At 44.4% G+C, this 13106-nt stretch overlaps 1 protein-coding gene across 3 annotated transcripts in view; it reads left to right on the top strand.

Annotated features, from left to right (window-relative positions):
- Window positions 1-13106, top strand: part of rabgap1l (RAB GTPase activating protein 1-like) — a 139401-nt gene that overhangs the window by 109498 nt on the left and 16797 nt on the right. For 2 of the 3 annotated variants that reach the window (XM_079740203.1, XM_079740202.1), the window contains 2 exons: window positions 1914-2042; window positions 7074-7166. In XM_079740203.1, the coding sequence (XP_079596329.1) occupies window positions 1914-2042; window positions 7074-7166 (222 nt within the window). Of the gene's footprint in view, window positions 1-1913; window positions 2043-5018; window positions 5152-7073; window positions 7167-13106 lie in introns of those variants that run through there. The other variant, XM_079740204.1, reaches the window with a different exon arrangement.

Genomic DNA, 13106 nt, shown 5'->3' with positions numbered 1-13106 from the left:
TGGACTCTGACAACCGACCTCCCCCCTCCCCCCTCCCTGCCCCATCCCCTCCCCCACAGTTCTGCAGAGGCCAGACTGAATCATAAGGATTCCTGAGCTCAGGACCACACAGGTTCTACAAGCATCCACTTGGGTTAACTCTGCCCTGCATGTGACTCCTGCTGAACTCCAAACCCTCACCCAACTGTCAGCCTGGCTCACGACCACAACTCCAAGAATCCTCTGGGGCGCTTGGACGACATGCTGGAACCGACTGCTGCCACTCTGGCCCCAGCGTGGGACCCGCTGTCCTCCTCCTCAACCACCCCCTGTCCAACACCTCCCCCCTCACCTCCCCCCTGCACTACACCACCTGCGGTGCAGCTGGCCCTAGAGGATGGAGGGAGCAAATCGGAGGATGATGGGTCCCAGGCTGGGCAGGCCGGAGCAGAGTCTGTGTGCCGGGTGATGGGCCTCCTGGGTATGGGTCACCGTCTCTTCGTTCCCAAGCTGCTGGCGGTGAGGGCGGTTGTGGTTGTTAGTTCCTACCATGTCAACTCCAAGTTTGCCGTTCTGTTCTGACCCACCACTTCAAAAATATCAACCTGAGAAACAGCGCCGTGTCTGGGGAAGTCTGGGGTCTGCTTCAGCTAGCTGTTATTGGTTTGTCTGATTCTAAGATATCGATTGAATAACCTGTGTTGAGAGTTTAGGTGTTGTTTTAGGAGTCATCACCTTTATTGGAAAAAAATAGCCTCAGGAAACTTGCCCAATACTTGTTTTCGAAATGTGTGAAAGAAAAGTATGTTTTGTCTAGATTTGGTGTCACAGATGGTGTGTCACGATGAGAAGAAGGATAGAGCAAACATCAATCAGGAATCATTTTAAACACACATATTCTCGGCACCACACTCCTGTAGGTGTTTATTGTAATCCATGGCTATGGCAAAATTCTCATTATAATCCTACTGACTCTGTCTTTGGCATGACTGTTCTTGTGCTTGTTCTTTATAAACCATTGTAGGATGTTGGAAGTGTTTTTGAAGGTCCTAATCTACTTTCCAAATGTTATATTTGTTGTTATGTCTGGTGTCTGGAGTTCAAGAGTCTCTCTGTGATATTCTTTGCAAGCTATTCCGTTATCTGCTTCAACAGTCTGGTTTAACGGTTGCTCTGTGATCTGGGTTAATGGTCGCTCTATGATGTGGTTCAACAGACCCTTTGTGATCAGGTCTAATAGCAGTGGTGTATAATACTTGAGTAAGTGTACTTCATAACTGTAAAAAGTACAGTATCTTTTGGGCAACTTTGTACTTTAACTGAGTTTTATTAATACGAGAATTTTTAAGTTTCTGGGCTACATTTACAAAGAAACTATGTCCTGAGTACTCCAATCAATTTCGTAACCTGTTAGATTTTGCGTGCTACCCTTATCACCACCTGTAGGGTATTTGGTTGAATTGGGTACCACATTTTTTTTATCCGTCCGAGAGAACGACACAATTCGCGATCAATGATGTTTCCCTTTTTTTTAAATTGGTAAGATATAGTGGAGCAACTGGAATTCAGTTCTAAACAGGGAGCTTAATCCATCAAACATGTTGAATCGTGAGACTTCTCTGATTTAAGCCTAAATGCGATATCAGCTAAATACTTTTGATACTTTATTTTACCGGTAAAGTCAGACACTTTAAGACCTTTACTCAAGTGGCATTGTAATAGGTGACTTTTAACATAAAACCACGATTTTTCCAGTGAGGTATCTCTACCTTTACTCAAGTATGGTTTTCAGGTACTCTATACACCACTGTTTAACAGTCACTCTGTGATTGAGCAGTGGTATATCATCCGGTTCAACAGGTTCCACATAGGGATCTGGTTCAACAAAAGAGGATACAGACTGAAGGTAAAACTGTATTATTTTGTTCTCTCAGACGTCCAAGGAGGACCTGCTTCAAGCGGACTTTGAAGGAGCGCTTAAGTTCTTCAGAGTGCAACTTCCCAAGCGCTACAGAGCTGCAGAGAACGCTCGCAGACTCATGGAGCAGGCCTGCAACATCAAGGTAGAGCACACACACTCACTCGCACGCACGCACGCACCCACCCACCTACACACAGGGCCCTAGCGTGTGTAGGTGGGTGCACTAGCGGATAGCGCAGTTGGTGTTGCTATTTTGACGTACCATGGCAAGTCAGAACTTCAACATAACCTTACACACCAGTAGGCTATACACAGCACAAACATGCAAACGATTTGCCTTATTGAAATATTATGATGATGATGTGGATTGTGGGAAAAAAATAAGTTCCATAGGGGGTGCATGAATGAACAGTGTAGTAGGCTATGCCATGCGTTTAAATAATAATACAACAGTAAACTCGAGAAGAGTAGGCTATAACCAAGCCTTCCAAAACAAAATCTTGTTTTAGGGTAAATGATAACGTTAGTTAAATTATTGGGGAAAGAACAGCTGATGCAGCGATAATAAGTTGTGTTTAAATCAATGCATCTGCAAACACCGTACAGCAAACACATTTTTCTTGACACAGACATCGTGTACAAGCCCATAACTTTTAGGATTGATGAGTATTTGATCGTTAGAAAACGTTGTTTTACGGCGAGTGTGTTAAAAAGAATGAATGAATGCGGGCGCACATGCGTGTATGTGTAAAAGAATGAATGAATGCGTGTATGCATCCATCTCTTTTAACACACGCAAACTAAACAGTCCATGGCAATGTATATTAACAGGGGGACACAGGCATATAAGGAACACAAGTCGATAACGATAATGTTTACAATACTGGTAAGAAACACTATTCCATGTGTGAATTAGGCCATATTATTTGGCCATAAACTGAGCCATTTGAAGTTTGAAATTCATGTGGTCATGCATCTGTCTCATCGGAGACAGATGCAAACGCGCCTTCAAAATATCAACTCGTCAGGTTCAAATGCGCTCATGGCTCTTAAAGGGGATGGGAGATGGCACTCTCATTGGTTTATTGCAAGTTACGCCCAAACCACACCTACGCGTAATTAGGCTACTTCAGGACTTCAGCAACTTTTTAGATTTGGATCGGGCGCAATTTATCTGCCGGTAAATAGCAACATCGCCATAGAACTGCCCACAAAGCTACTTGCGTTTGGCTCTTCTCACTTGCGTTTCAGACCGTTAAAATAGGGCCCACACTCTCTACTACATAATCAACTCTAGTATTACTGTGTATGCGTTTGTGTGTGGCCATTAGATAAAACGGAGACATGGAAATGATTGCGATTGAGATAGAACCTTGTGTGTGTGGGCTTCAATGAAATATAATGGTATATATATTGGCTTGTATCATTGGTTGTAGTATAGATTATACATATCTGTCCCTTAATCAATGCAGTGTCTCCCACACCACCCCACACTACCTATCCATTTATCCACCCATCTACAAATGATATTGTGATGCCTCATTGTTGGAAATCTGTTCATTCTCACATGTCCTACAGTGACCTCATATCCTGTAGGATAGATTATGAGGTCAATTAGGAAAGGAGAAGACAGTATTTTATATCACTGATCGGGGCTGTGACTATGGTCAGAGAGCCAGTTTTGCCAAGGATGAGTTTCTGCATCAATAACGCTGTAATCATTAACCAGTTTGTGATTGATTTTGGCTGGAAAAACTCCCAATGCAGACAGCTGTAGTCAAACGTCATCATTGTTGACATGCGATCGCTTTCAGTAACTTTCAAGCTACTTACTTTTTTGTGATCATAGTTAATTTTAAAAATAAAAATTAACTATGATTTATGATTAAAAATTTCTGGGTAAAACGCAAAGCGACGGTTTATGATTGTGTATACGCTTCGTCCTCATCATTATTTCATTATCTTTCTCAAACAAGGAAGAGGTTAAAATGGTACTTAATTAATGTTTCCTCAAAGTTTAAAATAAGCTAGGCCGTGTACTTCTCACCTTGTTCACCTCCTACATAGTCGTCATATTTTGCGGCGCGGTCATCAAGGCGGGATCACCAGGGCCTAAGCGGCTTACTGGAGCGGGAACTCCTGCCACCTCCGCTCCACAGACCCCAGGGGATTACGGGAAGGAATTTGAATTCTATGAGAGAGAGAGAGAGAGAGAGAGAGAGGGAGAGAGAGGTGTGTTGTTATATTATTCATCCCCACAAAAGCCTCAACTTCTCTCCCATGATGGTCAGCCGTTGCGGATTTCACCGTCTCTCCAGTAAGTCCAGTTAGAACTCATGTTGATGTCTCTGCGTTGTTTCTGTTGTTGAGACAACGAAGCAACACCTCTACCCAAGTCCCGCCCCTGGTACAGCAATGCAGTCTAATCGCATTTCATGAAAATGAAACCCCCAATATGTGAAGGGTTCGAGAGGGGAAATTGGGGTGCGAAATCAAGCCGGTATATTACCTCGGTCAGTGTTAACATGCTGATCATCCCGGGAAAAGGCGGGTATAAGACAGGCATATTTGGCAGTTTAAAAACGACTAGTGTGACACCCTCAGTTATAGACCTGAATCAGCCAGGCGGCGCAAGCAGCAGCCAAGACAGAACAACAATTCAAGACCTTTCGCTCGAAATGAAGAGTCACTCCGATCCAACAAACAGGATACTTCCTGTCTCAAAGCACACAGCAGTTGAGTGTAACTGAAGCTTATCTGAGTGAGAGCAGTGCTCGGATAACATATACGCCCAGGAAACAAGTCACACTCGACCACAGAGAGAGAGAGAGAGAGAGAGAGAGAGAGAGAGAGAGATGTTGTTCTCTCTTTCTCGTCCCTACGTCCCCCAGGGAGGGAAGGAGGAGAGGGGCGTGACTTGAGGCTGTATTGAGTGGAGCTCCGTCTCCACTCGCATACAAAACCTGTCGGTCGCTCTCGCGTCTCCTCTATTCTCTCGTCTCCTCTCTTTCGACCAATCCTACCCTGTCTCCACTCTTCCTCTCATATCTTGTCTCATTTCCTCTCTGCTCCGGTGGTCTTTTCAGTTGTAGTAAAGGCAGTGTGTGGAGGTGACGTGGGGGGGTTCGGGGGTCAGGATGATGGAGGAGGTGTCCATCAGTGTGGCCTACAATGCCCATGTGCTCAACCAGCTGGTAGAGGATGATGTGCTGGGGAACATGCTGGCACATACCAAACGGCACTGGCCTGGGGTAGGTCTGCCTGCTGTCTTACCTCTCTCTAACACACTCCATCCAGCTCTTTTTCTCTCTTTCGCTCTGACTCTCTTACTATTTTCTCTCTCTCTCTCTCCCGCTCTCTCTCTCTACCTCTACCTCTCTACCTCTCTCTCTCTCTCGCTCTACCTCTCGCTCTCTCTACTTCTCGCTCTCTCTCTGTACCTCTCTCGCTATCTACCACTCTATCTATAATTCTACATATTTATTATTATCTTTCTCTCCTTCTGTGCCTCTTCCTTTATGTTGGTGTCTCTCTGTCATATTGTGTTGTAGCTGACTAGAGATACACTTGGTTCTTGAAAAACGTACACAAGTTTCCCGGCATGTAACAGATCGGGTAGATTAGTGTGTTTGCGTGTGTGTGCATGTGTGCGTGAGCATGGAAGTGAGTTTCAATTATAGTTGTATTTTGAAGTCAATGGAATTGTGTATGTGTGTGTATATGTGTTTGGTGTGCAAGAGAGTGTTGTTATAAGCCAAAAATAGGATATCTGCTTTTTTTTTATTTTTATCAAATCATCTTTGCAAGCAGACATGAGAACACTTTTCAGAGACGTTTCTGGTGGTTCTTATTCATTATGCATTAACCGCTGACCTCAATTTTAGTAACTTGTTGCTTGAGATGTAAATCATTACAGTAGCAAACTGCTGAGTCACACAGGTGTATCCAAGTGATAGATGCCTGTAGCCGTGATGAATGCTAGCATTCATCACCAAACCTTGCGATTTGAAGTGCCAGTATATTACGACAGGATGCTGTATTCAGCTGTAGGGCCTTGGATAGATTAGTACCGTGGAACCTGCTCTGTAAGGAGGTTCTCAAACAGATATATTGGCTTTAGTTTGTAAGAGTTCGCTGGTGGGGCGGTGGCTTTGAGTTCCATGTTCTCGTCCCTCACCCCCTGTTATTGCCCTACCATTGCTACTTTTGCAACAACCAATGCTGCCTGCCACCAGGTTCCTATTGCAACTGAGCTAAAGAAAGGGAGACCGAAATCTGCATATGTTGGCAGATTTTTGCAAGTTTTACTAAATACTGACGCCATCATCAAAGCAAATATCCCTCTTTCCCCTGTTGCGCTCCCTTAACCTCATCTCCCCCTCTGTCTCTCTCTCTACATCCCTCTCTCCCTCTTGGTCTCACTCTCTTTACCTCAATCTACCCCCTCTCTCTTTCGCTGTCCCTCTCTCTCTATTCATCTGTCTCTCACCCGTTTCCCTTGTGTATCAGAGTTATTCTATCCCCCGCCCTCCTTTGGACTCTTTCAGCCAATCAGCATCACAGCTTGTTTGTTGTAGACAAGGAAATAGAACACGTTGGTCCCAGTCTAGCGCTATCTATGCTGTTGTGCTGTAGTGACTCGGCACATTCCCTTACATCATTCTTATTGTTATTTAATGTCACGATTTCTGGTACTTGCACACTTTGGTGCAATATTTTGAGAGATAAGTCTGTGGCACTTTCTGAATTACTTACTATAAGAAAGCTAACAACGCACCGCTCCTGTGGCCCTGTACATACCTGCAAGACACAGAGACACACAAACATACAGACACACAGAGAGAGCAGAGTCCAGGGGAAAGGGGTCATGTGACCGGAGCCCCTTCCCCCCAGGGACGGACCTGTAACAATCCCAACAGTGGGTGCCATGGCAACACTTAACCACTGAGGGATAGCAGTTATACCTGCCTTAAGAATGAGTATAATAAAGTTGTAGATAAGACCCAGATAATAGACCTATGATAAATATAAGTTAAAACCCAGAATGATTTTTTTGCTTTATAAACAGCAGTCTTTATTTCTGTCTCCTCACAACCTCACAAGTCTGTCTGTCTGTCTGTCTGTCTGTCTGTCTGTCTGTCTGTCTGTCTGTCTGTCTGTCTGTCGTTTGCAGGTTCCCACGAAGAAGCTGAAGAAGTATGAGAAGGAGTACAAGACCCAGAGAGTGAGCCAGCTACAGCAGGAGGACCCCATAGACCGCTACCAGGTACAGAACACAAACACACCTACTGCTCTAAGCGGTCCCATGGTATGCAGAGTAACTTTTCCAAGAACTAGTGAGCACATGCTAAATGGATTGGCAGCAGGAACTGAAGATTCAGGGAAATGCTATTATTAGATACCGTCTATTTGTGATTCTGTCAATTTTGTGAGGGGGGGGGCAGCTATTTTTAGTGTTTTAAAATTACTCCTGGTCACCCTTTTCTTAGTTAGGGAAAGTTAGGTTGTTTTTTTTGCCATTTCCTGAAATAATTGATTACCAATAGCTTTTTTTAGCATGTGTTCCTATAGGTGTCTAGTAACACCTCCCAATTTATCCAAGGCCAAATCCTCTGGGAATCGCCTTGAGAGCCAATCAAAGTTGGGGTGCCCAGAGGGCCTGGATAAAAATAGTGAAAAAAAAATAATCTACCAAAAGTGCCTTTTGAGATGACTAACTAGGGGTTTTTAGGGGTGCTGAATCTATCCCAGTCATTAGTTTCGAGAAAAAATGACTCCTTAACCCTGAAATATTGATCTGTCAAATTTAACCTATGGATTTTGGGTGAAAGATTTAATCTGCACATTAAATTCGAGATATACCCACTCTGAAACAGTAATGCACAGTAATGCACAGTAATGCACCTGCTATGCACATGCTCAGTATAATTACCTCTCTGCATATGGAGAAGAAGCAGGATCCTTGCGAGGAAATATAAAGGTAGAGGTGACTGGTATTTTGCAGCCGCTTTTATTCAAAGAGTGCAGATTGAACCCCGGTCTCCCGGATGTCAGTCGAAGACACTAGCCACTGCTCCAACACGCCCACAACAAAGTTACTTTCTGACATAGTAAAATCATAGTAAATCATTTTGCTTTCTAAAGTTTAGTTGACTATACATTTATTTATAGGCCCCTTCATCATTTTATCTCTTACAGGGTATCCGCGGAGTCTTAAAAATTATTAAAAGGTGATAAATCAATTTTGGGAAAATTAAGACCCTTAAAAAGTATTAAAAAAGCATTGTCATGACTTTACTAAGTCTTACATTTTCAACGTGTTTTTTCTGAATTCGCTGTCCAAGAGTTTGGGTCCTAAAAACATCGTAAACATGTAAAAATGTATTTGTTTCCCTAAACAACAAAGATGAGGGTACATAAAAGGTACATAAAAAATTACGCTATTGTGGGTGCGTTCGTAAACTGTCTCCTAGAGCGCCAGAGTGCACTCGGAAATCCACAAAGTACGCTCTGGCGCTCCTAGTGCATATTACGAACGCACCTATGTCACATGACGCTCTCAGCGCGAAAAAACGGAAGAGAAGGCTTGGTGAATGGTCATGGGGAAGTGCCTGGCTTGACATGCCAGACTTTAAAGAATGGCTGCAGCCAGTGGAGGGGAATACCATGAGGCATATTGTAGAATTTGCAAGAAGAGGATTAACATCGTGTCTATGGGAATTAAGGCATTAAGGTCCCACATGTGTTGTGCTAGCCGCAAGGCCGCTGCTAGCCGCTGAGAGCGGCAGCTCTCCATTGCTGCTTTCTGTGCACCACCACAACCTAGTGCCGTCACACTACCACCGGCAGCCGCACCGGAACCTAATGTTATGGCTACGACCTCGGCTCACTCTGACGACATCAGGGTGGCGCTGGGCGGCACGGCAACGCTGCGTGCGGAGGTGTTGTGGTGTCTCCACACAGCAGAGAAGCACCACTCGCTGAACAGTAACAAACACTTGGCTGACCTTTTCAGGGCCATGTTTCCAGATTAAGACATAGCCAAGACTTTTGCTTGTGGTAAGGACAAATCTGGTTACATTATACGATTCGGCCTAACACCATACTTCAAGCAGGAGCTCATCAACACAATCAACAAGGCTGGCCAGTTCGTCTTAATGTTTGATGAGTCGCTCAATAATAAACTTTGCCCTTGAGTTATTATCCCAGCCTATTTTGAATTCCCTAACCCTGAACCATAGTGGTCTTAGTGGTCTGTAGTGTTTATCACAAACCAAAACTGTTAAGTTAAAAGTGTCACTGATGTAAATGGTTGCATATTGAAATGGCGGTGAGGTATTAAAAAATATTGGCATGGTCTTTAAAAAGTCATAAAAGGTATTAAAATTAGCTTCAGGATTCCTGTATATACCCTGTCTTAGTTACAGCCTAAAATGAATGTTGCTAGCTAGCATCCAGCTTGAGTTAGCTGATATTAGGCTAATGTAAAATCTAGTAGCCTACCTTAGCTAAATAAACCATTGTAAATAGTTTGTGTGGTTGATCAACATTAATTGTGTTGTAAATTGTGTAATTTTATAGTGGGCTCACTGTATGATTCAAAGTGAGATTATTGTTCATAGTTACACATAGGGCCCTATTTTAACGGTCCGAAACGCAAGTGAGAAGCGCCAAATGCAAGTAGCGTTGTGGGCGGTTCTATGGCGATGTTGCTATTATGCCGGCAGATAAATGACTCTTGCGCCCGACGCAAATCGAAAAAGGGTTGCCCTGAAGTAGCGTAATTACCCATAGGTGTAGCCTAATATCCCGAAGCAGCGGGTTAAATGCAATTAATGTGAAATGCGGTTATAGTTTATATATATTACAGTGTTCGACCCCCAGCCCGTTCTGCCGGCGATTTGAATTCGCCCTGCAGCAGGGGCTGGAGGACGGGAAGATCGGGAGGTCTCCCGGTGGGCCGGTCCACTTTGAAATGTATTTTGTGCGCGATTGCTCGATTATGCGAATGAGCAATCGCGAAATGCCCCCCCTCCCGGCTGGACTCCTTGTCCAATTTAATTTCCACTGCCGTTCATCTGATCTGTGGAGACTTGGCAAGAGTTTCACTTGACACGAAGCAGTACCTTTCAGTAGATAGCATGACCAATACAAAGAGCCAACTTGCTCTGATTCCTGACAGCCTCAAGCAGTTGCTGAAGGCAATTGTAAAAACTGACGAAAAGGTTGTAATGTGGGGACAGAACCTGCTGAAAGCATACCGCCCTCGATTAGGAGGTATGCCCTCCCAACTTGGACTCACAATTCAGCTTGACCACATGTTTGGATCAAAGTGGTTGATTGACGGTATTCATCACTTAGGATACTCTGAATCATATGTTGAGTTCCATCACTACAATTATTGTTACTTGAACGTGAAAACTGGATGTGGTAGCATGGACCAGGATACCATAATCACAGATGAAGATGTTGTGGAGTATGAGGAAGCAGAGGTCAATGCAGTCTTATCTACAGAACAGCCAGAGGAGCAAGAGAAGAGTGGTGATGGAATGCATGAAGAAAATCCGCAAACATCTGCCCTCTTTGTTCCTGCAGAAAGCACTATTCATCAATGTGTTGGCGATAATATAGATCTCAACATTGTGTCACTACAAGGAAACACAGCATTCCATGCAATGGGCATGATCAGAGTAACTTCTCCTGCTCTAGTAACAAGACATCATGAGCTTCACGCAACCATACGAAGGAGGAACATGGCAGTGAGGAAAAGGTAGCAACTCTCAAAGCAACAGAGATGAAAATACTGTCCTTTGTACCAAAAGATAAAGCAGGATTGGCAGACATCCGTTTGGTTCCCATAGCTGATCTCCACCAAGACCCTCCAGCTTTGAAGTCAGGGTACATTGCTTGGATGGCAGGATGGGCTATCAAGAATTACAATGCCACATTTGAACATCCCAACTGGAATGGCTTCATGAAATCCATACATCAAACTGAATGCAAAAAAAAATCCCTCATTGAGTTTCTTCCAATCATTGAGGGTGACCCAAACGAGTACAGAAACATCTACACTACTCTAATGAAGTGCCTACGCAGTGGTCAGTCTCCTGCTGTCATCACATTTGACATGCCAATATGGGTGAAAGCAACTCAGATAGTTCTCCAGTCTGACTTAACCATCATCACTAAACTAGGAGGGTTTCATCTCTTGAAAAGCTTCCTGGGCTCTATCTGGGTTATTATGGCAGACTCAGGGCTGCAAGAGCTGATACAGCTAGTTTACCCAGGCAGTAACACTGCAGAACACATTCTCTCAGGCAGGGCTTATGCTAAGGCCATCCAGTTTCACCTTCTTGCATCAGCGGCAATTACCAAGTTTCTGCTGAAAGATGTTGTGTTCAGCGAGCAGGACTATGAAGACATGGAGAATTTCATCAGGACTGCAAAAGAAATGAAAAGAGGTAATTTAACCTTTCCCTAATCTGTGTCTCAAACTATCTCAGAGTATGCAGAATGATATTTTATGGAGGAGAGGTTGAAAACTTTGTCTAAGGGAGGAAGGACACCTGCACTCTGGGTCTGGTACTATGGCAGAATCGATCTAATCAAGGTATTTATCAGGAGTGAGCGTGTCCCAGACCACACAGGTCACCTCAGCTGCATCATTAGAATGCTGAACACCTTTGCAGCAGCAGGGCACCATGAGTACGCAAAGGGAGCAAGGCTCTATATACAACTAATGCAGCAGCGACAGGACTGTCCCATCTTCCAGGAAACTCTATCCAAGTTCACTGTGTATGGCAACCATGTAGTCCGCTTCTCAGACCATGATTGGTCAGGCACATGGACTGACATCACAATAGAAACCACACTCATGCGTGAGGTTTAAGCAGAGGGCGGTTCCGGAACAAATCTGCTCACAAGTCTTAGGTTCAGACTCTTAACCACTTCTCAATCATTCACCAGGAGCTTGAAGGAGTAATGAACAAACGTGGGGTACCTATCCACACAGACATCACAAGAGCCCAGATGGAGAAAGACAATGACTCTGTTAATGCCATAGTTGGATGGTTAGAGGAAGTCTACCCCTTTGATTCCAGACGGGACAGGAAGACCCTGGTATCTTTCTCGACAGGGTTCAGCTGCACTCCCCGGGGACTCCTCTGCTGATCAGGCAGAGGAGGTTGGCAGAGCCATACAGGCCAAGATGGATGGGAAAACTGTTCTGGATACAATGGAAACCAAGCACAAGGTCAAGTCTTTGGCAAGCTTTAGATCTGCTCCTAAAATCAATGGAGAGAAGCTAATCACTTACTCACTCAAGCTCTTCAACCGCCTCATCATAATTAGTGATCGGGAAGTCAAGACCAAAGAAGCTTTGCGCTTTGAGTTGACGCCAACACCAATGTTTCTATTTGACAAGAATCAGAAGTTGCGAAAGCCAGACAAGGCTGCCTTAGTAAAGTTCCTGAAGGCATTTGTTGAGCCTGTTGGAAAAAAAAAACTGCACAAGCCTGGTGGTTGATGGCGGTTGGCTCCTGCACAGCGTCAAATGGGAGGCTAACCTCAAGTGGAAGGACATGCCTGAGAGCTACCTCCGGTTTGTGTGTCCATGGGTAGCCAGCACCTCCGGATAACTGGGGTCTTTGATGGATTTGGTAGCTCCACCAAGGACCATGACAACCTGAGACGAACAAAGAATGCATGATGTGAGATTCAGATTCATCCAGACTTAAAAAACGTCGTTCCACGGGAAAAGTTTCTTGACAACAAGAACAACAAGGCCCAGTTTATTCTGCTCCTTGCTGAGACCTTCCAAAGAGGTAGGATCAGTGTTAACTATGCTCTGATGATGCTGACACCTCCATCGTGTCTGCAGCACTAAATGAGGCAATAGAGTCCTCTGTTGAGGTGAGGGCTGAGGACACATACTTCCTGGTTATGCTGGTCCATCATAGGGCAAACCACCCGGTCTTCCTCACGACAGCTAAAGATACATCTTATAATGTCGGAAGGATTCAAGAGGCACTCCCGGAGAGGTACCGTAAATACCTTATATTCCTACATAGCTTCTCTGGCTGTGATACCGTATCAGCAATTTCTGGGTTTAGCAAACCAACTTTGCTCTGCAAGCTCTGCAAGACTGACAAATCAGAGCGGGCCATGGATGTGTTCAGTGACATCAGAGCCAAGAAAAGTGACATCA

The sequence above is a fragment of the Pollachius pollachius genome (assembly GCF_949987615.1).
Source record: "Pollachius pollachius genome assembly, chromosome: 7".
NCBI lineage: Eukaryota > Metazoa > Chordata > Actinopteri > Gadiformes > Gadidae > Pollachius > Pollachius pollachius.
This window is presented reverse-complemented; position numbering and strand designations above follow the sequence as displayed.